This window comes from Lepisosteus oculatus, chromosome 13, assembly GCF_040954835.1.
Source record: "Lepisosteus oculatus isolate fLepOcu1 chromosome 13, fLepOcu1.hap2, whole genome shotgun sequence".
In the NCBI taxonomy this organism is placed as follows: domain Eukaryota; kingdom Metazoa; phylum Chordata; class Actinopteri; order Semionotiformes; family Lepisosteidae; genus Lepisosteus; species Lepisosteus oculatus.
The window spans coordinates 13495679-13520355 of NC_090708.1; the positions used below are offsets into that span (position 1 = coordinate 13495679).

At 38.7% G+C, this 24677-nt stretch overlaps 1 protein-coding gene across 6 annotated transcripts in view; it reads left to right on the forward strand.

Moving 5' to 3' along the window:
• Nucleotides 1-24677, forward strand: part of tnk2a (tyrosine kinase, non-receptor, 2a) — a 55390-nt gene that overhangs the window by 21160 nt on the left and 9553 nt on the right. The window contains exons 1-10 of one of the 6 annotated variants that reach the window (XM_015361228.2): nucleotides 3858-4016; nucleotides 4260-5797; nucleotides 16092-16269; nucleotides 18005-18075; nucleotides 20009-20236; nucleotides 21292-21444; nucleotides 21968-22245; nucleotides 22600-22726; nucleotides 23072-23218; nucleotides 23365-23459. In XM_015361228.2, coding sequence (XP_015216714.2) covers nucleotides 5753-5797; nucleotides 16092-16269; nucleotides 18005-18075; nucleotides 20009-20236; nucleotides 21292-21444; nucleotides 21968-22245; nucleotides 22600-22726; nucleotides 23072-23218; nucleotides 23365-23459 — 1322 coding nt within the window. In that variant the 5' untranslated portion in view covers nucleotides 3858-4016; nucleotides 4260-5752. Of the gene's footprint in view, nucleotides 1-3857; nucleotides 4017-4259; nucleotides 5798-9898; nucleotides 12227-16091; nucleotides 16270-18004; nucleotides 18076-20008; nucleotides 20237-21291; nucleotides 21445-21967; nucleotides 22246-22599; nucleotides 22727-23071; nucleotides 23219-23364; nucleotides 23460-24677 lie in introns of those variants that run through there. The other 5 variants (XM_015361226.2, XM_015361230.2, XM_015361229.2 and 2 more) reach the window with 5 other exon arrangements.

Consider the following 24677-nt stretch of genomic DNA (forward strand, 5'->3'; position numbering starts at 1 on the left):
ATTGTTCTTTTGTTTCCTGTTGCCATACAGATGATTATTTCCATAATCTTATAGTCATAAGACGTATTGGTCTGTAAATGGGGCAAACAATGAAGCACCTGGAACCTCTTGGTATTGTCCAGATATCTTTCTACAGTAGCAGCATTTTTTCCAAATTAATTTGAAAGACCCACCTGAAGAAAAATCTTGATGTTTTTGCAGGAATGTAAAGGTAAGGTCACATGGTTTGGCCACCATATTGGCTTTCTGACAGAGGGGAAATTTGTTGACAGTGAGAAATTTTAAAAATTGTTGTGTAAACTGAAACCAAGCATTTTTTAACCGTGATGGTCATGATATGCCATGTTTATGATAAAGTGAGGTTCATGACAATGTGATTGGGCACATCCTGGATTTGGTAAAAAAGAAGGCACTTGAATGACTTGGACAACAAAATCATGAGGTTGAATGAAGTGGAACTTAATAATGAATCAAAAGCTTGTGATGTTTCTCAGGATTGTTCATGGCAATTTGCTGTCTTAAAAAAAAACATGCCTGGCAAGAGTCGGACAAATTGAATGGCTGGCAATTTGCATATTGTGCATTATAGTATATCTTGGTGGTATTGTACAGTGTGCTAGATTTATTAAACTTACTGTAGTTTGAATGTTAAACGTGTTGCTTTGACACCAAATGGAAGTTTGATCATTTGTTGGTCTAAGTCATGAGAAATCTGTTTCTTATTGTTTAAAGGAGCTACACAACAGCATTTTCCACATAAATATTCCCAGAAATGAAGTTGGAATGGCTGTGGCTTCTTTGCCTTCAGCTATGCACAAACCCAAAGACTTCTTTCTTCAGCTTAGCATATGGGAAGGATTTAAAAAAGGCAAAGGAAATTGCTTCTTAAGTATGATACACATTGCACATTGAAAGCATGGGCAGAGCCAATCAAATTCTTGTTCTGGTTATGATTAAGGATAAAAAGGTAAACAAACCTTTTACTGTTAGGCCAACCAAACCCATGGGAAACATGTCTGAAATGGATGAAATACATACTAATGGATATAAAAAACGAATTTATGGAAGGACTGAGACCTTCAGTTACTCTATTAAGTGTAATTAGTGGTAGTTTTAACACTTCAGCTGGGTTATATGTAGAATGATCGCATCGTTTTAGGTAAATTCAGAAATTGAAAATCATTCAAGTGTCTAAATGTATGCCTATTTTATTGTGTCCAGATTGTGTGATTTGTTAGTTTTGTAATCATTCCCCCTTTCACCCGTCCCTACTCATGTCTACATTTTATTTAGTCTTTTCAACTCTTTCCAATCATGTTTTGATTTGAAAATCATGTTATCTCCCTCTCTCCTTCAGACATCTGAAGAGGCTCCACAGCCAAAACATGTTTTTTCTTTCTGCTTTTCAGTGTGGAATACATTTCTACTTACTCCTCATTTAGAATATTTCCTGCTTTTTATAAAACCTCCTCTACTTGATTTATTTTAGGAATAGAAAAGCACTTTAATGGCTGCTTGTATTAGTTGGTATAATTTAATTTACTTGCATAAATACATTTTTTTTCAGACGCACCTGTAGTGTGCTAAAGAAGCACATGGAAATTGTGTAATTGCTATTATCAGATGGGTTTAGCTTTTCTGAAGTCATTCACTAGCTTGACTTATGACTCACGAAAATTTATTTGAAAGGATTTTAAAGCAGGAAGTTCATTCTCTTGCTTCTTGCTCACTGAATGTTTAAGTAAAGCAGTTAAGTAGGTCCTAAAATCAACACATGTAACCCACTCATATCTGAGGGAGTCTGACCTCATCAGTGTGTGACTTTTCTTTTCAGCCTTTTAATGCAAATAGGCCACTGGGGAGATTAGCACAGATGGTGTGTTTCTGTCATCATCCTTAATTTTATTTTAATGGGTGCCTAAAAAGAAGCTAAGTTTCTGTTAGCCATTGTACATTGTACTTTTGAGTACATTTCTAAAAAAAAAAATTTTCTAAATGTATACTGATGACACACTTATTTTTTTTGTTTTCTTCCTCTTTTCTTTCTGAATAGTTACTATCATGCTGATTACCTATTATCTATTATTATAGTATTTGGAAAGCAGGTGGGGGCCTCTAACTAACATATTTGTTGCATGGTAACAAAATACCCCTCCACAACACAGTAGAAAGAAGGAGAGAAAAAAGCCCCTTTGTTTTGATTAATTTGATCTAACAGTCCTTCCACAGTGGTCTTTTTAGTAATGTTATAAAGTCAGGAACGACTCCTGTTTGGTTAGGGTGTTATACTGAAATTCCCTGTATAGATTTTATGGTAAATTCAGTTTTTCATGTTCAGATTTTAAACTTTAGGTTAAGCGAATTAGAATCAAAGAATGAAATCAGTTTTGAAGTGGAAAATAATTCTTATTTTTTAAAATTTGCACTGTACTGCTGCTAAAAGTAGATGAAAACATCAGCTGATTGTTGGTTCACTTATAAAGAAAAACCTAATGGTTATCTTCATGCTTCTCTTAAAAGCAGCATCAAACACAGCAGTAGGGCAACACAGTAGGGCAAGATGAATCACCATAAAAACATTAGGATCCATATCTGGACTATTAAGGAAGTGTTGAATTGCAGGTGGTGGAATATTTTAAATATTGCCAATCCAGTCAAGTTCTTTTTAATCGTTAAAGAATTGTATGGGTATCCGGTATATTTTTTATTTTCATTGCACGAACATAGTGAGAGGAGGTTCCCTATGGAATTTAGCCTACTTTTTCCACTGAAATGTACTGTATGTTGTATTTTTCACTTTGAAGTCTCTGTTCCATTTTCAGAAATTTGTGTTCTTTTTTGGGGACTCTGATCATATCAAGCAGCATTTTTTAGGATACTAATATGTTAGACATTCTTTGTGTCACTCTTCCTCTGCTGTTTATCTTCTGAAAGGCAAACTGACATATATTGGAATCTGCTCTAAAAAAAGGCAAATAAATAGAGGATTATCAACATCACTGAATGCTTAATATTTAAATTCCTGCCCTGTATTTGCTAGGGATTAAGAGGGTAGCTCTTTGACAGTTTTTTGCTATATCTTTATTCTGTAGTCAGCTTGCATACCTTCGGGAAAGTGATGGTAAATACCCAGAAGTCTCAACTTTTGAGTAGGCTGGAAGACCAAACTGTCTTTTTAGTTCCAGTACGGATTATGACATGGCAAAATGTCGTGTTTATAGTGTTTAATGCGAGGATATCAAATTTATCAAAGTGGTGGTTTTAACACTTCCCACCTCTCTCTATCATCCTCCTCAGTGGTATTTTAGAAGTAGATGCTACAGCCTAAAACGGGGCCATTAGTGCACAAAGTTACACAAACCGTAAATAAAGGTACCGCTCCACATCCATACCAAGGACTTCCCAGAAAAACAGGATTCTTGGCTGTCGGGCATTATCAAAATAGCCGGTGAATGCACAGTATATACGTTTGCTTCCTCCTTAAAGCAAGCTCTCTAGAACTGCTGTCAGCCATGAAACGGTTAACTGAGTTGATTAATTTTTGCTGGAAGGCTTTTTTTACGGAGCAGGCTGTCCACCCCCAATGTCCTGCCTAATGGAGCGTGTTAATTTCATCAGGGAAACAGTGGGTAGCATGGACACTACCTCTGCCTTTCTTAAAAAACACACACACACACACACATTCTGTGTTCCCATCTCTGTTTGTGAGGTGAGCCTGTTTTCATCTTCACTAGAATATCTTGTAACATTGGTAGGGGGGTGTGGGGGAGACACGTATAATGACATTTCTCTGGGCTCTGCAGCCATCTGGAGAAAGTGGAGTAAGTGGGAGGGGTGAGTACTGGGACCACAAGAGACCGATAAAGGGAGGGGGAGAAATAAAGCAGAAAACTGAGACATGGGAGACTCAAAAAAGCAGAACTGATGCCGTTTTCTCTTGCAACGCACAAGAGATTTCTGGGTGGCTTGTGAAACGGTGCAGGTTTGCCAACAGCTGAGGACAGACTACACATACAGTAAGAGATAAGCGGATGCAGTGAGTGGTACAGTACTGCGGTAGCCATCACTGTTCAGTAATGCGGCGATGCCCTCGCTCTGTCCTCTCCAGCTGCCAGATTTGGTCTGCTAGTTGCTAGACAAACAGGCAATGTAGATGAGGTGGAGGGGGAGGAGGAGGAGTGGGGGGAGTGGGCGGTAACATTAAAAAAAGGATATAATCGCATGGTAACAATAGATTTAATTTTTTTTTGCTGATGCAGATGTGAAGCTTGAGCCCGTACCAAGGACTACTCTTAATTCAGCTGTGTGTTTGCGGGGGCTGGATCTGCTCTGGGGAGGCAGGCTGATCACACCGAAGAGGAATACAAAAACAGACGATTTATGAAATAGAAATAGGCCAAGTTGGTCATCTGGCATTTGTTGAGGACTGAGGCTTAAGTACAGCGCAGTATTTCTGATTGCAGCCCAGGACAGCCTTTTTTTTTGTTGTTGTTGTGCCGCGAACAGCCTTGACTTGGAATGCCATAATGGAAGAAATGAGGAAAAGAACCGCACTTTTGTTTCTAATTCATGGAAAACATTCCACTGTTTAGGAAGAGGTGGAAAAATGCTACAGTATGTGAGAAATCTGAATTGGAATTTACTGTGAGCAGTGATGCAGTGATATTACCAACTGGTTGTTCTGGGTATTATTCTGTCAGCCTACATACAGTACAGTATTAAACGCACAGTGGTTTGGCCAAATAAGAATTTATCACAAATTGGATGCGTCATGTGAACACAATGTTCTTCCAAAATAAAAAAAAGCAATACAGCAAAAGGTGAGGTGAGGAGAAAATGAATAGCCAGAATCACAACACATTTTTAGGACAGGATTTGAAAACGAGGAAATTAAAGCCAGTGAGGTGATGCATTAAATGCACACAGAGAGCTTGCGGGTGCATCACTATTTCTAAGGTAGAAAAAGGCAAGGTAGTCAAAGGCAAGCCCTGTGCAAATAAAAGATTAGAAATAGTGTAGATACTGTAGCTCTCTTCCATCCAGGAAGTCTGGTACATAGACTCACGGATGCCACATTAGCTCAATGCACAGAGATGTTTTTGCAGACATTCCTCTTTCCTTTGAGCCTCTGAAGCAGGAGAGTATTAGCTGCAGGTCTTTGTTTTCATTCATTGGTTAAAGACCACCACCCTGTATATAATTGGCAAATTGTGTTGCGTGGTTACAGCTCAGAGATAAGTTGGGGGAAAAAAGATGACGGTTAGTCTTTGGCATCAGCCGAGCAGTCGGAGCTCCATTTGAAATTTCAGTGGGACCAAAGTTGTAAGCTGGCAGCCGAAGCGGGCGGCTATCACGAAGTCTTGGGGGGAGAAAAAGAAAAAAATGCAAACAAAATCAATGAAGTGGATATTTTTCCAGTGGTTCTCGAGTTGTGGCCTGTGACTGTCAGATGCATTCTGATGAAGTTCTCCCTGAAGATTCTAAGCTGTGCAGTGTTAAAGCATTAGAGCTGAAACCTGCAGTAAGGGGTAAAGCTGCAGTTCAGACACCTCCTGCATGACATATTAGGGGAAAAAAGGTGAGGAGGCAACAGAAGACATCCTTTATCTACAGTGAATATTTACAATTACAAAACAAAAAACCAGCCTCTTCAATGCAAACAATAGGATAGCAGATGAACATTGCTATTGCCCTACAGTGCAAGAGACAGACTTCCTGGAGACCCATATATTAAGAAGACAGTGACATCAACATGGGAGACTCAGAATATCAACGATTACCGAGTGATGAAGAGGAGGTATAAGATTTATTCTCTGTTAAAATTGCTGAGCTGTTGTGCATACTGTAGGAGGTTAGTTTTAGGAACTGTTTTTGTGTGTTAATTAAATTAGCTGTGTAATAAATAAAAGAGAAAATCAAGTTTGTTAGAATACTTTGAGCCCTATTCTGATATTAAAAAATTAAATAATAGCCCAGTGCAGAGGTCAGATTTAAAAACAAAATTCCAAGTGCAACTTGTATAATGTTCGTGTTAGCATGTAAGATAACAATGTATTATCAATTCCATGAAAGATGACTCAAATGTGACTGCACACTTGGTGTCATTCTGAGATTACACGGTACATGATAATGTGTGTTGAAGAAGACAGAAAGCAATATTGTACTTGATAGTAACCTTTTGTTTGGTCTTTTTCATCGCTGAGCCCAAAGAACACTCACTCATACATGGGTTGTGCCAGTAGGTACCAGCCTAGTCTAACTATGTCATGAAGGAACTTAGACTTCTGAGAAAGAAGAACTAGGGACATTCGGGCATTTGTGTTATACAGTATGAATATGAAACAGAAGCATTAACCCAGTCTCACATGGCCAGGAAAGAATATACCACATTTAATTTTTCAGGGATGGTTTTGAAATATACTGCAGACGTTTGTGTGCAGGGTTTTTGATTAAACACTAACAGTACAATTATTCATAGGACAAACCAGTCAGAATGTGTAGGTGTTTTCTATGCTATTTTAATTGATTAACAGATAACATCAGTAAAACCTGGACAATACTGTGATGTAGTACAGTATCTATAGAGATCAATGTATCGCTTTGCTTTGCTTTGCTTCAGACACTATTCGCAGAGAAAGCTAAATTAAGCTTTTATGCAGTTTATGGACTAAAGAAAATAGACCAATAGATGGTCTGAATTGATTTTATTAAAGTCATTTACGCACAATATCTTTCTGAGCAAGTATTGATCTTGTTTGAGGACAGATGTGGGGAAAGTGAAGATCCATAATTTGCCTATGGCGTGATGCAAGTGACCATTCCTGTGGTTTTAAAATTCTGCTGTGTCAGGTGATTTCCCTACAGCTGTTGCTGCCTCATCTCTTCACTGGATATACTGTACAGTAAATGCACCCTTAATGTATTGGCTTATGACTCTTTTCCTAAAGTCATAGTAATTTTAAAAGGTCCCTCGTAAACTGACGTTTGATGGTTCATGTATTATGATATTAACAGAACTCTCTGGGCATTGTTGTACGTGTGTTTTATTCTGTTTTTCTTATTCTTCTGTACTTTTGATTAGAAGCAGACATTTCAGCATTGGAACGTGGAGTCCTGTCTATCCAAACCAGCGGCTGTATTGCTGATCCAAAACACATTGTCCTGCATATTTCTCTCTAACCAAACACCAACTTTCTGAGTTAGAGGGCTGTTAACTCTCCTTGCCTGTCTGTGCCCTGCCAAGAATATTGAGGTTTCTTTCTAATGCAGAATAGTTCCTAGCTGTTGCTAACCCAATCTGTAAATCCACACTGCAAAGATAGAAGTTAAATAGGTCACTGAATGAGCCTGACAACCCTCTATGACAACCAGTATATACTACTGTATATAGTGTCTTGACACTGGTTCTTGTTTTCTTAATTAAGATTACTTCTGTGCAACTGAAAGAAGGTAAAATCTTATTTTTATAATGCAGTTCTTACTGTTGATGCATTCTTTACTGTATAAGTACTGTATGGAACTTTATTTTTTGATGTGTGTATAGAATGCATTTTTACTGTGTCACCACATACAGTATGTAAAGCACTGTGCTTTCAGTCCAGCGTACGTACATGATTCTCAAACCAAATGTTACAATTGTTCTGTTCAGACAGTATTCTGCACAGGGGTGTGATGACTCATCCCACCTGTGTCTCCCCTGCACTGAAAGCACAAGCCCTCTGTGTCCTTCTTGACCTTGCGCACTGTGGTATTAACACAGCACCAGTGTCTTAAGTCTGATCATCTCTTTGTTTTTTAATTCATCCCCTGAAAGAAAAAACCCCAGAAAAAAAGAGCTTTGTTTCTGGTACTAAGCTACCCCCTGCTGAAGAATTTAATTTTAAAACAGCTTGTGTGGTGCCCAGCTTGTCTCGAGGGCAGTCTGAACTAAATCTTTACCCCCTAGTGCAGAGACTGATGTAAACCGCTTTAATCTAGCTGTTGTACTGAAGTAGAATTTATATGTCTGTCACAGAATGAATAGAATAGACCATTTGAAATGAATGGAAAACAAACAGTAGCGGCATGTTTTAATATTGTTACTTCTTAAAGGAATTTGATTTGCTGAATTTTTCATTGTCAGACCTTTGCTGGAGTTGAACATAAGGTCAGGATTGTATATATCCTCGATGGCTAGGAGTTTAAAATTATTTCCTACAAGAATCTTTTATTTGTATTTAAAAACAGTTTTCCCATTCCTGATGAGTACTTATTGAATTGTTAATGATGCGTTGCCATTTAGTGCTTTGCTACTACAGCAAGTAGGTTTCTCTGTAACGATTGGGTGGAATCACAGATGCACAGCTGTAGCTGTCTGCCTACCTCCGCATTGAGGTGTGGGATGAATTTCAAGGACAAAACATGGCCACTAGGAACCTGTTAAAGATGTGCAGCCTAAAACATTTGGGAACACATTCACCAACAGAATGTACCAAACATGTAAGCTCAGTTTCGAAACAAAAGTTTGCACATGGTTAAATTGGCTTTTTCAGGTGCTAAGGCAAACACTCCTCTACAAGGTGAAACAAAGGTTCAAGTACATTAACACACTTATAAAAATTTGCCATTTATGAATGGAATATTGTATGTTATGTTTGTATTACTTGTTATTCAGCTTAGTAGTGTACTTGTGTACTTAAAGCCTGTAGGCTCTGTGAAATTAGCACTTGACACTCTCTTCAAATGTGAAGACTGTAGGGTTGGACTCACTCCACAATGCAGCACAATGACTGGGATTGTTTCTGTACTGCTTTAAGTTCATTTGAAGTTGTTAGTATTTTGTAGCTGAGAGTGTACATATCCTGTACAAAACGATTCTAAGCTTAAATGGGCACTAAATATTGCCTGAGAGCCTTCCACTATTCTGCCTTTTCCATATACTGTACATTAAATCATTTTTCAAGGAACTGAAAGTTGAAGGATTTTAGCTGCTAACTATATCCTTTTCTTTTTGATACTATATATTATTTATGGATCCTTATGTGACAATTCATCCAAAACGGTATAAAATTATCAATTGAAGCTGAACAAAAAACGATGTTGTTTTAACTAGTTAATTCTGAATACAATTGTGTAGTACATCTTTTACCCATATTATGAAACGTACAACAATTTACTGCTGTGTAGAAATTGAATTTTTGCTCTTTTAGATCCACAGTTATGATGTGTAGCACAAGAAAAAATATTTTCAAACTGATATTAAACTGTATACTGTGGCACACGGTTTGATTTTTTTTCATACCACTTGGCGCCATAATCCCCAGACTGAGATGTATTTTAAAGATGCCCTAATATTTTAAAAGCATTTTGACTACTTACTGTCTTCATACAGTTGTTCTCATTTGCTAATCAAATATGCCATTGTAGTCCGTTACTTTTACAGTACATATGAACATTAGATTTGTAACCAGCGCAGATTATGATGTATTTTGATCAAGTTGCAGTATTTAAAACATGGGTAACTGAAAATGATCTAGTAAAATGAAATACAAAATTACTCCAGATACTTTTTATTTCTTCATATTCATGGGGGATGATTGTATTGTCATTTACCCCTACAAAATTCACAACTTGCAGTGGACCTGTATTTTTGTAACAAGGAGTTTGATGCCATCTTGTGGCTGAGTTGAAAAATGCCACTCCATATACAGTAGATCTAATTGAACAGACCATTTATTTTTCTTAAATATTTTTCATCATATTCTTATAATAGTACTATAAAAATTATATAACCTCCCCGCCATCCAAAAATAAAAGCACTAATACAATTAATGAATGATTGATTGTGGTCACTATTTTTAATAAAATTGTTGCTTTCTTCATCAGAGTTAGGAGATATTTGCAGTCTGGAGAATTAAGTGTTTGCCTCAACAATTGTCTTTAAGTGCAGCTGCTCTGGAAAGAAATTAGCACCAGTGTGTCTGGTACCAAAGGATATTCACGGATAGTTTGGAAGCCTGCAGATGTTACTCATTAAGCCAAAGTGACAGGAGAACAAGCAGATTTATTGTTGAAGGACAGTTTTCCTTTATTGTAGTGTCAAATACAGCGCTCCCCTGAGATATTAGGTCATCTCTTACAAGTCTGAGCTAGGTTTCTAGGCACTGTTGATCAACATGGGCTTCAGTTATTCAAGATGGCATTCCCTGTTCTCTGTTATTTTCAGTGTTTATGTTACGATGTAGAGTGATGATCATAACCTCGAAATGCTCTCTAAGCTGTCATAGAGCTTGCTTTCTTCTTCTCATGTTTTTCTTAGCGCCTCTCTTGCTTGTTTTATGTTGCTCAGTCTATTATGTGAAGCTGGACAAAGACAGAATAAGTTTTAATAAATTAAACAAGTTCCACATAATATATATCAAGAAAGGGACTTTGGGCTACGCTTTCTCTGGAGATGGAATCTGCAGCAGAACTCCTTTTGCAGGAAGTTTAAATTGGGTTCAAATTTGGTTTCAGCTTGCATTGGCATTGTTTTCATTTGTATTTTTTTTTTATGGAAACAAACTGCTTCCTTATGCCTTCCAGTTTCAGATGTTTTATTGCATTCATTATGATTGCTAAACGTAAAGTATCATATATTACAAAAGTATTACATGCAGAAACACTAGCAGACAACTTGATTTAGGTAGACTTTTGGGACCTGTGAATACATGTTCTTTCTACGGTATGTAATTTTAATGGTTCTTTCATATTTAGGAGACTATTTTAAAAGGTCAACCGTGCTATTGCATTTATTGTTACTTGTATGGAATGGCATTTAGTGACATTAACTGTACATTTGCTGTCATTTATCATGATGGAAAATTAGTTTTGTGTTGGTGAACTTACAGTATATTGGAAAAATCCAGCTACAGTCATTCCAAAAGAGATAAGTCTCTCTGATCATTCTCATGAACAATGATCTTATTCCTTGGCTAATGCTTGTGAAATTTCAGTTCCGAAAATCTGAATTCCCATTCTTCTTTACACACTTCCAATGACTCGAAAAGTCCCTTGCAAACCATTCTTTTTTATACCTTTAGTTTTCTTTTGGTGTTTTTCATTGCATATTGTGCCATGCTTGTGTCCACTTTTTACTTTATGGCTTGTACTTAAGGTTGAGAATGTGAACGAATGGAACAAAAAGCGATGCTGACAAAGGAAAGCCCACTCCGTAGTACAAGCAGGACTTACATTGTTGTGTAGAAAGATAACATTTTGGGGAAGGCGTAAAGAGGAAACTAAACAAGAACAAAATAAGATATATTGGGCTGCGGGGGAGTGGAGACTACAGTAGTGCAGAAAAAGAGTGAGTGAGAGAGAGAGGGAGAGAAGGGGGCCCACAGGAAATGAACTCTCCATCCTGCAGTTAAATCTGACCTCTTGGCTTTTGATCAAATAGTATTCCATCCGAATACCATAGAGTCTCTGTTTAACCAGCAAGCTAAACTAGGCAGGCAGCAGGACAGGGGGCACATACAGTGCTGTCGGGAGCTGCCTAACGCAGGAATTACAAAACCACACTGCTGCAGACAGGCAGGGGGAGAAGATATAGCCAACTTAGTTAAAAGAAGTAACAGGCAATCCAAAGTGGAGAAAGCTTTTTTTTTCTTCCCTTACATCAGAAGCAAGATCAGATCTCAAAAGAGAGACCGCTAGAATAGGCTGTGCTTCTATTTGTAGGGAATTATGGACTGGATATATGAATTGAAGAAAGGGAAAAAAGTACAAAACAGGGCATTTGCAGGAAAAGCTACAAGGAATGTTGGGGGTTTCATGAGTTGTCAATCTGAATGCGAAGTGCCAGTCCGGTTACAAGACTTTGGAAGTGTATGGACTGGATCTGAAGATGCTGCTTTTTTAAAAAAAACAAGGTTTTAACAGTCTCTCTTGGGACTTTCTAACTGTGGACCATTTAATGGAATCTGATGGTGAACCCGATTTAAAAAAATGGAATCCTTGGGAGGGGAATTGTGTTTATGGATTTTTTTCTTTATGAGTTCTGAACTACCTTCTCTGTGTAGGTTAGCAGGAAATTCTTTGTTTGCAGTGAAGAATCTCAGGCCTGAATTCTTCCGACCTTGATGCTAAGGGTTCAGACATTGAGTGTGTTTTTATACAAACACCGCATAACCCTGGAGCAAGGATGCGTCGCTTTGACAAGCTGAAGAAATCAATCCCCTTTTTTGCACATTTTCATGTGTATCGAGTAAGTTGGAGTTATGATGGTTTTGGTTTATCAAAAGGGTTTGCGTTTCTTTCCATAATGTGCAAATAAAATGCCTGAATGTCCCAATGAAAGAAAATAATTTAGAAAAGAAACACAGTAAGCAGTTTATTCATACTATGATCTAAACATCATTAAAAGCCTACTCTAGAAATACCACTGAAGTAAATGTACAATTTGGTGGCTGTTTCTCATTAATTGGGTGTGTTCTTTGGACATGGGCTTACAGTAAAACAGTACTTTTGTAAGACAACACCATGCTGTACAACATCCTTTCGGAAGACAGGAAGATTATGCTCTTGTTAATGGCTTACTGTACGTTGATACAGCAATAATTCTTTCAAGTCAGCTTATGTATTTAATGCTCCGTTGATTGATTGTTTTTTCTGCAGTCTGCTTTCTAAAAGATCGTATTTGTTCTGTTTTCTGTGTCTCAGAGAACACAATACAGTATGTTGCCTCTTACTTTGGAAGCACACTTTGGCCCCACTGTACCTTAGCCTGAATTATCAAATGTTCACTTCAGTTCTTTTTATGGAATAGCATGTACTATATGTGAATGTCTTATCATGTACATTTGTTTTTCGTTGTAATAGTGTGCTATTTTAATTCCACCTCAGTGATTTCTTGCACATATTTTTATTTCTTTTCATTTCGAGCTAAAAATAATATTGCTAAGTAATGTCGTTTTCACATTTGAAATCAAATAATGGGAATGAAATTGTAAGAGTATATTCTACAGTATATTCTGATTAAAAGATGCAGATTTCATGGGAAATCAATGCAGTACTTCTATTTTTTGTTAGCTAAATGTATATATTCTGCAGTTGTATACATTGCTAATACTGTATATGAAAGATAAAGTCCTTTTCAGACCTCTGTACATTAAGGATAGATGTTCACCTGTTGTCTTAACCTCTGGAATAAGATTATTCACTCTCAGTCAACTGCATGTTTGAAAGTGAGAGTAGATGCAACTTTATTTTTGTGACAATTGTAATGTTTGCGTGCTGTAAATATTCATGCAAAACAACCTAATCAGTACACTAAGTCTCAAAATGAGAAATGAACAAATGGTGTTTCCTCTGATGAGGATGTTGTCTGCAAGAATGAAACCAGGTGATTTATTAAAGTCCCATACAATTTGCAGTCAGAGGCCATTTGTCTCTTAATGGTGCTGTACTATATGGCCAGGAAACCTTCTGAGAGACAGTAGTAATGATTTTACATTCACCACACCAGTGTCAAAAGTAACACAGGACAAAAAGTATGTTCAGCTTCCGCCAGTCCCACGGAATTTTGAAAAGCACACATTGTGCATCGATATGTTTTAGTTTCTTGTCTTCTTTTTGTGAACAGCTGCAGTTAGCGCCATAAACAGGAACTTTTTAGGTTCTGAAAAAAATGTTTTTCTGCCCGACGCATTTGAAAACCTCCTTCATTAATTCTTGGAGAATTTACTTTTTACTATGTTTGACTGCCTTCATCTGTTTTCTGTTTTCGGGATGTGGGTCAATAAAAAAAGGGAGTGGCTTAGATATGCCAGCTCTAAATGAATGATGAAGAGATTTATGTGGAAGCTATTTGCAATCTCAGGTGATCCAACCAATTTTCCAGTTTTCGTTTAGGAAGTCGGATTTATAGTATGTATGCCTTTTATGGATGTGTCATCTAAAGGAAAATTCTCAACTAACAAAATATTATTTTGACCACAACCCTCGTGAACTGTTATTTGGTTATTTGGTCTCAGCCAACATGATGTTCGTTTTGTTTTTTGAGAGACGTATAAAGAACATAATGGCTATACTTTGAAAGGTGCTGAGAGAAATGCTGAGCCATTACTTTTGGTACAGTAACTGTTTCATTATGACCTAAGTGCTGTGTAATCACAGGCATTGTATCATACCTTCAGCGTGTGTTCGCAGTGCTTCTTTACAGTAATGCCTGGCTGTCCAAAAGCCACAGGGCCATTGTGATTAGACGGCCACAGGCAGTGCATTTCTGAGCTGGCCCTTGTAAGGGAAGGGAGACAGAGGCTTGTGGAGGGAAAGTGAAACATTCCCTTTAAGCAGTGCTTCTGTCAAGCATGAGTGTGCTTCAACTTAGTGCTGACAACGTCTCTGATTCATTATGATCATGGGCAGTAGGATGCAATCTTCTGACTGGCAAGACCATTGACTGCTTAACAAGAAAGGGCAGACGTTGGGATCATTTTGACCCCTGACCTGACCCTTGTCTCTTTACCACCGGAACTCCAGCAAGACACAAGACAACATTGTTCTCCGTGCTTTTTTGGAGATGGAATGTTGTCCTAAATACACACCAATTTTACAAGCACAGTGTCATCTTTAGGTAAAAAAAAAGTGGAAGAAACAAGTTTCACATTTCATCAAATCTACTTTTTTGCTTCAGTCTGCTGTATCTTGACATGTGATGCTTTTTTATACTGTATACATGAAGGTAATGTTCCACTCAGGACTCGACAACATTGGCTTTAAAGCTTGGCTTTAATTTTTTTTAATTTAATACAGATTTTTAGGATTTGTTTTGCCAGCTAGTTTTAAGATGTTGTCTGAAAAAATACGAGTACCTCAATGCAATCCCTGTGAGTGAGACTGGAGCTGCATAATTCCATCTATAAAAAGCTGCTGTGTATGACAGGGATTCGTGACTTGGATTCTCTGGGACAGGAGGTTTCCATGGAGATAAACAACACAGTGGTCCCAAGGCCTGAGCCAACCACTGGCAGATTTGTTTATTCAGGATGAGCCCACCAACTCAGTGGCTGGTAAGAGGTGCTACAATAAAATCAAATTTACTGGTGCAAGTGGATCATCTGGGCTAAATTAATTGTAATCACACTTTCCTTGACCCTGTTTTCTGTACTGTACCCTAGCTTCTATAGTATAGTGGCCAAAGTGCCGCTGAAAATAAATGTCGACTGACTTTACTCAGACAAAGCTTGTTTGGCCCCTTGAGACTTGGTAATGCCTAAAAAGTAACTACCATCCAGTGCCAGCTCTATTACGGACAATAATGGAATGATATAGAGGGTAGGTTCAGTGTACACTGTGCATGTAGCCCCATGACATAACATGCTGTCTTTGTTTGAAAGATTATTAATGGCCAAAAAGGTTTGGAAGGTGCTGTATGAAATTATACATCGGAACTATTTTTTTTTACTCTGAGTATAGCTTGCAAGCAGAAATAACAGCTGAAGATAACAAACACAAATGCCTCTGACATTTCAGTCACCCCATTAAGAAACCTCAGGTTCTTGAGTGTCAGGGGTTGTGACAGGGGTACAGCTGTGATGAACAATGTTCAACAAAGTACTCCAGAGTATCCTTCTCAACGCGATTGAATCTGAAGTGGCCACAGGGAGAGGGCTGGGGTGGGGGATTGCAAAGTAATTGAAAGCAGCTGATGTCCTGTGTGCTGAACAAGAAAGCTAAGAAAAGGGAGGGAAATCTACTTCCTTATCTTAACTCCTACCAAAATGGCTGGATTATGCCAATGAGAATAATTTTCAGCACTACAAAATGGTGCAGTAGATACTTGAATGAAAGCAAGCTTCTAGATGTTTACAGGTGAGTATTTACTGTGTATAAAAGAATTACAATAATCTCGAAATAACGTGCAACAGCTCAGCTATTGGAAAAAAGGTCAGATACTGAACAAAAAGTGTCAGGCTTCTGGTGTCAATCCCATCTGCAACCGGACGTGTCAGTGCGGCAATAATTTGTATCTCTAGAACAGACCAGTTTTCGCAATGTAACTGAAAGTTGCTGAGCGCACGTGACAGTGTGGCATGTTGTGATGTTGTTCTCTGTGTGCTCCTCGGCAGAAGCTGGGCAGTAGCATGCAGTCAGATGAGGGGACGGAGTGGCTTCTGGAACTCTTGATGGAGGTACAGCTGCAGCAGTACTTCCTGCGCATCCGCGACGACCTCAACGTCACCCGCCTCTCTCACTTTGACTACGTCAAGAATGAGGACTTGGAGAAGATTGGAATGGGTCGGCCGGGTGGGTGTTACTTAATCCAGTAGCTGTAAACCTTCTAAAAAGTCTTGTCAGAAAAATTGTGAACCGAAAACTGCCGGTTTAAAGCGACGGTTCATTTGGCCTTTACTTCATGCGATTTCAGAAAGATTTTTCGGCAATTGTGCAATTGTTGTGCAATTATTTTTTATCGTAAAGTCGGCTACACAACTGGAAAAAAAAAATGTTGACTCATTGGTGATTGCATTCTGACAGAGTCAGGTGGAAATAAAAATCAGAGTAAGAGGACATGTACTGTAAAGCATTGGAAAAATATGGAAGGACAAGGGCAAGTACTGTATATAATGCAAATAATGAGTTAGAAATAACTAGTAAAAATGAGCTACTGTATACTCATAATTACATTGTAAAATGTCATTGGATGTCAAAAGTGCCACACCATCTCAAGGCCTGCATAAGTATAGGCAGAAATATCATTGTAAAAACTATGTCATTTGTAGAACTTTAGACTCGTGGTAAACACTATGGATTCTGAGAAGGAAATGTAAATGACAATAGCATGATTCTCGGGTTTTAGCTAACGAGGGCTACTGCTATTGACAATTTTCAGCCCTATGTGTCACCCGGTGTGGAATGTAAGAGCCTTTGTTGGTGGTTGTGGAGTCATAAAACCCATACTGCTGCAAACAGAAGAGAAAGGAAGGGAAGGAAAAGCCACACACTCCAAAGCTTGACTTGAAGTAGTTCTATAAGGAAGAATGGGAATGAAATTAACAAAAGCCAATGCGAGACTGATGAACATTTACAGGAAACATCTAGTTGAAATAATGGCTGCTCAAGGAAGTGCCAAAGATCACTAATTCTAAGGGTTCACATTCCTTTTTATGCAAGGTTTTTGCTGCTGCATCGTTTTGTTAATGAAATAATAAAAACATAGTTGATATCTTTGTGGTTATCTTCAGCTTTTTGATAAAGACTTTCATGAAGATCTAATTATGTTGTAGATCTAAAATAGACAAGAATATGGACCAACCTAGGGGGCTCAAAAACGTTTCTTCAGCGCTGTAAAGTATATTGTAAACAGCTGTGGTTTGGGGATTTTGAAGGCTCTATGGATGCTGTGAGTAAAAAATCTTGGCATCATTTATATAAAGCAGATTAGCTCAGGTCTCCTCATTTGGCTTTCAGAAAGCAAACATTAGTTCATCTGAGCAAAGCACCTGCTTCCTGTGGGTTGGATCCCATTGTGAATGTTTCCTGCCTCTTTCCAAAATGTTTGCAATCTGCAAGCTCCCTTCTGCAACAGCCTTTGTGTGACCTTTTGAGTCTGCAAGAATGTTTGCCTTAAAACGTTTGCATGTTCCAGTTTTATCATGGTTTAAAAAGATCTGGTAAAAAAAAAACAATGAACACAAAAGCACATTCTTAAGATAACCAGACAGATATGGAGGACTCTTTGCCAAAAAAAGTTTTAATTTTTTACGTTTAAAGGCTGCATTTCTCTGTTTAATAATGGTACAACTATCACCACATAGGCAGCAAAGCAAAAATTGGTTCTGTAATTGACAATATAAAGAGATTTTCAAAAAACAAATATCCCTTTCTGCAGTTCTTATGCCAAGCCATTAAAACTTGACTTAACTTAAATGCCTTAATTAGAAAATTCCAAATTCAGTACCTCATTTGACCTGGAAAGTGTTTCTTCTATGGGTGTTAACAGTCTGGCTGACCGCAACGTTTGTGTTATTTCTTTCTGAAGGCCAGAGACGTCTGTGGGAGGCTGTCAAAAGAAGGAAAGCAATGTGCAAACGCAAGTCCTGGATGAGCAAGGTATGGAGTGGTTTATAATGACTTTTCTGGAGACAAACATTTAGTACAGTACAGTATCCTTCAGATCCTACAGTATACTGTAAAATCTCAGTGTGCCAGGAAACTAACACGGATTTATTGCCTTTTGTTGCAATACAGCTTAATACAATTTAAAGCCACTTGATTTCAAATTCTCTTCTGTGTGTAAGGAATTAATATTCTTCGCTGCCTGTTCATGTTTTACTCTACGTTTACCTCTCCTTGAATTTGTGTAACAGGAAATGTTCAGTAACGCTTTAACTACCACTTATCTATCGCTTCGATTTAAAAAAAATGTATGATTTTAAAATATGAATAACGTTACAATATAGTAGTATTTTACCTTTAAGGAGTGCAGTCTTGTGATTCATGCCTGGTAATTATGCTTAAGGAGCAATAAAATTAGTTTCAAGCACAAAACCTTCATTTCGTGATAAATGAGATCAGTATTTTTAATTCTGAAAAAGAAATAATTGAAAATGGTGATGTCTTCATTCGGAATTCAAGGCTTCTTTTCTGAAATTGTAATGACTTGGGAAGGTCTGGAATCAGCAGGGTTCTGTAGTAGTCGTGCTTGCTTCTTCGTAGTGTTAGTTGACAAGTGTGACAGACCACAGATAACAATAGGCACTTCTTGGTTGTTTTGTTTTCTAAGAAAGTAATGGAAGCAGAATTTCAAGCTGATATATACTTTTTTTTTAATGCTGTCTTTGCTTTGTGGACCTGGGTGCTGTGTGTTCAGACCCGTGAGAGAAGGGACTTCCAAATGTGGCTTGCCTGTTTCTGGCATCAAGACAGCCTAACAGGAAGCAAGGGATTGATAGGCTTCTAAAATTACATGGGTTTGTTTCTGTTCCAAGCAGGGATCTGTGGCTCAGTAATCTGTGCCCTCTCCCACCACACTGCCCCCAGCCCGGCTGAAGCCCAGGGTAGAGAAGCACTAGCTTCATTGTTATCAGGGGAGTCGCTGCAGGTTCAAGGCTTTGTCTGCGCAAAGCTGCATTCTTAAATCTTAAAAAAAAAAAAAGAAAACTTCATCTATGACCTCAGGCACCCAGTCACTAGATCTGCAGAACACTTGACGTTAGCCTAAAGCATTGTGCAGATGTCTGGGAAAAACATGTTTGAAACTTCATGTTCGTCATCACAGAATAATGAACAGTCTGTACTTTGTGTTCTTAGGGTAGCAACCAAGTAACAAGTAGCTGTTGGTTTATTGTTTAGAATTTAAACTTTTTTCCCCCCTTTGCCAATGTTATTGTGAAGCACACGTCTGTTCAAGATGGTTTGATACCGCAGAGCTGTAAGTGGTGTTGGGATAAAGTTGCAGGGATCTCCCCCTTTTCATTTGGCCTGCTTTATGATAAGTGGGTTGGCTGCTAAGTATAATGAATTGTTGTGCTTTAGTCTGCTTCCACTCAGCCAGCACCTCATCGCCTTCAACTGACAAGGCCTGGAGGGAGGGAGTGAGGGCTCCACTTAAGAAAATCTGCTGAGAAATAACTTGTTGGTTGCTCGGTGCAAGAATGTTCTTTCATCCTTCAATGACGTGTCTCGTGTTACAAAGTGGCTTTAAAATATTTTAATTACAGATAAGATATTCGGAGAAAACAAGAGATATGTTATTAGAACTCATTGACTAGACTAGATATTTTTTCTCAGAAGATCTAGCCTGTGTATTTATAGTGTGAATGTGTACCCTGCAGTATACAGTACATTTATATACTGTAACTTTCACATTATCATCATTAATGAATAAATGACATTAAAAAAATAAGGGGCGATTTCGAGCTTAAGTTTTAACCTTGACCAGTCTGTCTTTTAGTGACATGCCGGCTTCTCTCAGCTGCTGCACTGGGTCTGTTTTGGGAAAGGCGGATTTTGGCGAGCTAGATGGAATCACTCTCAGCTGCAGCCTCTCTCTCTGCCTCCTCAGGTGTTCAGTGGGAAGAGGCCCGAGTCAGAATTCCAGCCCCAGCCGGCCACCACCTTCCGCAAAATCTCCACGCCGCCCCCTCCCGAGGGCCAGCAGGCCCTCACCTGCCTCATCAGCGAGAAGGACCTGTCTCTCTTCGAGAAGCTGGGTGACGGCTCCTTCGGAGTGGTCAAGCGTGGGGAGTGGTCCGCTCCCACCGGGAAAGTGGTGAGTTTGAAAAACCAAATTCGGAACAGAAGCCCTGTGTGGGAAGCTGTTTTGCTTAGTTTTTTAAAAAACAAGTTTTTGTGACAACGGTCTAAATCTGGTTTCTGGTCTGGCCTGAGCCTTGGAGATGAAGATTATGTCAGGGAGCTGTGCTTTCACACCCCTAGGTGCTATTTTCTGCAGATGTAGGTTTATCCCCCTCTCTCTGCCACAGAATTCAATAGGGATACCCAGTCAGTCATGCTAGCAGTTACTTAGGCTGGTGTCTTGCCTATTAGAGTTTCACTGACCCCGTCTGACCTGATGTATCATGTACTGTATATAGATGACCAGGCTAGATTTACATTGCAGTACACTTATCTGTCTGCACCCTTCCTGTAACACATGTAATTCTCATTCCATGTGAGGCAGGGTAACAGACAGGAAGAAACTGTATCGCTTATGAGATATTATTTTGTCATTCAACTTTTAAAATCGTCCCTAGCTCTAGTACGGGTTATTTTTCTACCCTGCTTAAAATAGTAAGAATCTACTTGACTTTTTACAGCGCTGGGACATGCGATCCCCAGGTTTCTGCATTGTTTTCCTATGTCATGTTCAGGATTCAGTGTCCACCCTTAAATTATATACTGAACAAATTCGGCCTTGGGCTGAATGTGTCTGTATGCCGATTATAGTAAAAAGCAGTATCACTGTGGGAGCATTAGGAATTCTGGCTTTGCTGTGCAATATGTTCCACTCCCATCTGCTGAGTTCAAATCATTCAACTGAAATAAAGTCCCTGAAGTTTTACTTGGAAAAGAAACATATAGAATTGTAAACGCCTGGGGATGAAAATATGACAATATGCCAATGGATCTACAGGGGAATAAGCTAGACTTGAAATGAACTGGAAACTTCGCAAGTGGTGTGAACAGTTATTTTTTTAGCATTTTTTTGCGCATTTACTGTAGCTCTGGTTTTTTGGCAGGAACTTCTTGTTACACTCCAGTTCTGTTTCTTTTAGTGGGTTCTTTGCTTTGCTAGACTGTTCACAGCTTACGCTCTATTTATAGATCCACGTTGCTGTGAAATGCTTGAAAACCGATGTCCTCAATCAGCCTGACGCACTGGATGACTTCATCCGGGAGGTGAATGCCATGCACTCCCTCGACCATCAGAACCTGATACGACTGTATGGGGTTGTGCTCACACACCCTATGAAAATGGTAAGCTAAGAGCCGTTCTTAAAAGCACCGTGGCACCTTTCAAAATCTAGATCAAATCTGTGAGGCAACACTGAACAATTATCAGTGTCTTTGCCTTAGAAGAAAGGTGCAGCAGTGTAAGCTGCATCATTCTTAGTGAATGCTCTTTTCACTAAATTGTTTCAGTTTTCCGGGCCTCTACAGCTTCATGTTTCTCCAAAAGCATTATTTTTGCCATTTTACCTTTTTTGTTTTGTTTTGTGGTTGAGTTTATTTTTTAAACTGAGATTACACTAAGAAACTGATACATTTGCCGCAACAAAGTAGTAGAGTATGTTAATCTTATTTAACTGTATCATTTTAGAATAGTTTGAATTACTTTTAAAAAACATGATGCAGTTGTAGTTATTATGGACCTTCTCTTTATGGAAAATATTGCTCTCTTCCCTTGAAGTTTATATAACCTATGCAGAAATTGACATGAAATATTTTTATTTATATCTGAACCTATTTTCTGCTGTGATCCTTTTTTTTCATCAATTAGGTAACGGAATTAGCCCCTTTAGGCTCCATGTTGGACCGTCTGAGAAAAAACCAAGGGCATTTCTTGATATCAACACTGTGCCAGTATGCAATCCAGATTTCCAATGGAATGGCCTACCTGGAGTCAAAAAGATTCATCCATCGAGATTTAGCTGCCCGTAATATCCTGCTTGCAGCCAATGACCTGGTAAAGATCGGTGACTTTGGACTCATGAGGGCACTGCCAAAGAACGACGATCACTATGTCATGCAGGAACACCGCAAGGTCCCCTTTGCATGGTAAGACCCTGCTTCTCCACCTCTGGAATAATACATGAGTGCAGCACTGGAAGGTTATCAGAATAGGCAGGGCAATCTGTGAGTCCACTCATATTGCTGGTCCTTGAAAACCCTGGGCTTTTTCAAGGTGATCCTTGAAAGCTGTTTGTTTGAATTAAGGCAGTAATTGTGAACTGTGGCACCATCACAGTGCCTGTTTTTTTGTCCTGCATGTTTCATGCCTTTGTTAACTTTGCTCAGTGTACTTGGTAAATGCCATATGTTTTGCATTTTAATCAATGAGAGACTGCTTTGTACCAGCGTGCACATTCATTGTCACATTTGATAAACAGATTTGTTTGGTTTGCACGACAGGTGTGCCCCTGAAAGCCTGAAGACGCGCACGTTTTCTCATGCAAGTGACACCTGGATGTTTGGTGTGACCCTGTGGGAGATGTTTACATACGGACAGGAGCCCTGGCTCGGGCTCAATGGCAGCCAGGTATCAAAAACAGCAGAGAGCAGGCCGTTGGTCATCAACATCCAGATCTGTGCCTCAAGGTCCTGCGATCTTGCAGGTGTTGGAAATCCTCAGGAAGGATTGAGAAGGATGATTAGTTTCGTGTGGTTCGGCACAGGATTCATTCCCTGACTAAATTCAGTTTGCTTCAACACACATCAGGAGACAAATGGAATTTGCATCATGGACTATAGAAATAAAATAATGTAAATTATGGTGACATATAAAAAAAATATGAATAGTTTTTTTGTATGTTCTGCTTTATAGATGTGCAGATAGGATTCAGTGGACAAACAACTATCTTTTAAAATGGGCAATGTTTTGCAGATTCTCCATAAGATTGACAAAGAGGGAGAGAGGCTGTCTAAGCCAGAGGACTGTCCGCAGGATATCTACAATGTGATGCTGCAGTGCTGGGCCCAGAAGCCAGACGACAGACCCACCTTTGTCGCTCTGCGGGAGTTCCTGGTGGAGGTGAGTTGAAGACATTGGTGTACAAATCTGTACGCGTATACTGTATGCATTGTGTTTCAGCCTTACAACAGGTCTGCTGCTGGTGCTTTATTTTTAAGATCTACAAACTTAGAAGTGGTCGTTATTCTGGTTGTTTGTGTTGCCAGACTATGCCAACAGACATGCGGGCACTGCAGGATTTTGAGGAACCTGACAAGCTCGAGATTCAGATCGATGATGTCATCACCATCATTGAAGGCAGGTAGGTGTTCAAAGCAGAGCTGTTTCGCCTGAACTTCCTCTATGGAGGTTGCATTCAACCAGACAATTGCATGCAAATTGCTAGGGAAACATTTACATAGTGTGAGTGGCGTCATATGCAAAAAAGTGGGATTGGATCTTATGAGTCTGTGAGCTTGCAGTTTCCGTTTACTTTTTTTTTTCTAAAACTGTTGGGCCAGATCTTTGTCATAAAAGTCTCCAAGTTAATTCTTACATTAAAGTGTGGATTTGAAAGGGGCATAAAGTTTTCTGTTAGTGCTGCATGCATTAAAGGTCAAAAGACACCAGTATAATTGTCGGTCTAATATACATATAACAAAGTTGCGTTTAATACATTAAAATGTAAAGGCAATACATTGATTTCAAGTGGAAAAGTAATTTATTTATTAACCTGAATTTAATTTGTGTTTCCTTGAGTTCAAATGTTAAGGAGTTTTGAAATACCATTTAAATGTCATGGCCTGGTTACTTTAATTTTCTTGGCTTTGAATGTGCTACATGTCCAGACCACAAGGGCAACAGCACTGCAGTCAAATTGAACAGCTGCTCGACTTAGAAGAATCCTCATGTTAAGCAAGCTGTTAAGCCATTGGAACAGTGAGAGCATAAGTCAAACTACAAAGCATTAACATTTAGAATAATTCTGAAAAAGTTGACTGAAAAAGTTGTACTGGTGAACGCTAGTTTATAAAACAAGCTCTGGTTTGCATCTCACCGTTTGGTGCCTGTAATTTACTCTTTCAAGTTGAATGTACTGTTGGATATTAAATGGAAAGAAATAGTAAGCATGTTCTAATGGGAAGACTTAGTGGCATCTGATCTTTGGCTGAAAAAGTCACTTCATAAAAACTTGTTAACAGAAATTGCTGTGATTTCTCCTATCAGGTCTGAGGCTTTCTATACTGGTTATTGGTTACTCTGTCATAGTAGCAAATAATGAATCAAAAATGTCTAATCTCCACTCAGAATTGAAAGTCTGTACGTTTTTTATAAGGTCCTTTGATATTAACCTTGCATTTGTGCCTTATTATTTATCCTACCTTTTAATAAGTGTCATGTCATTTGGAATATTCTTACTAGGTTATTAACCCTTAGGCTGCAGCTTGTAGTAGTATTAGGGCTTCGGATGTGGACCTAGAAGGTTATGGATTCAAGTCAGTTTTGTGCACTGACAAGGTACAAGGTACTTAACTTGACA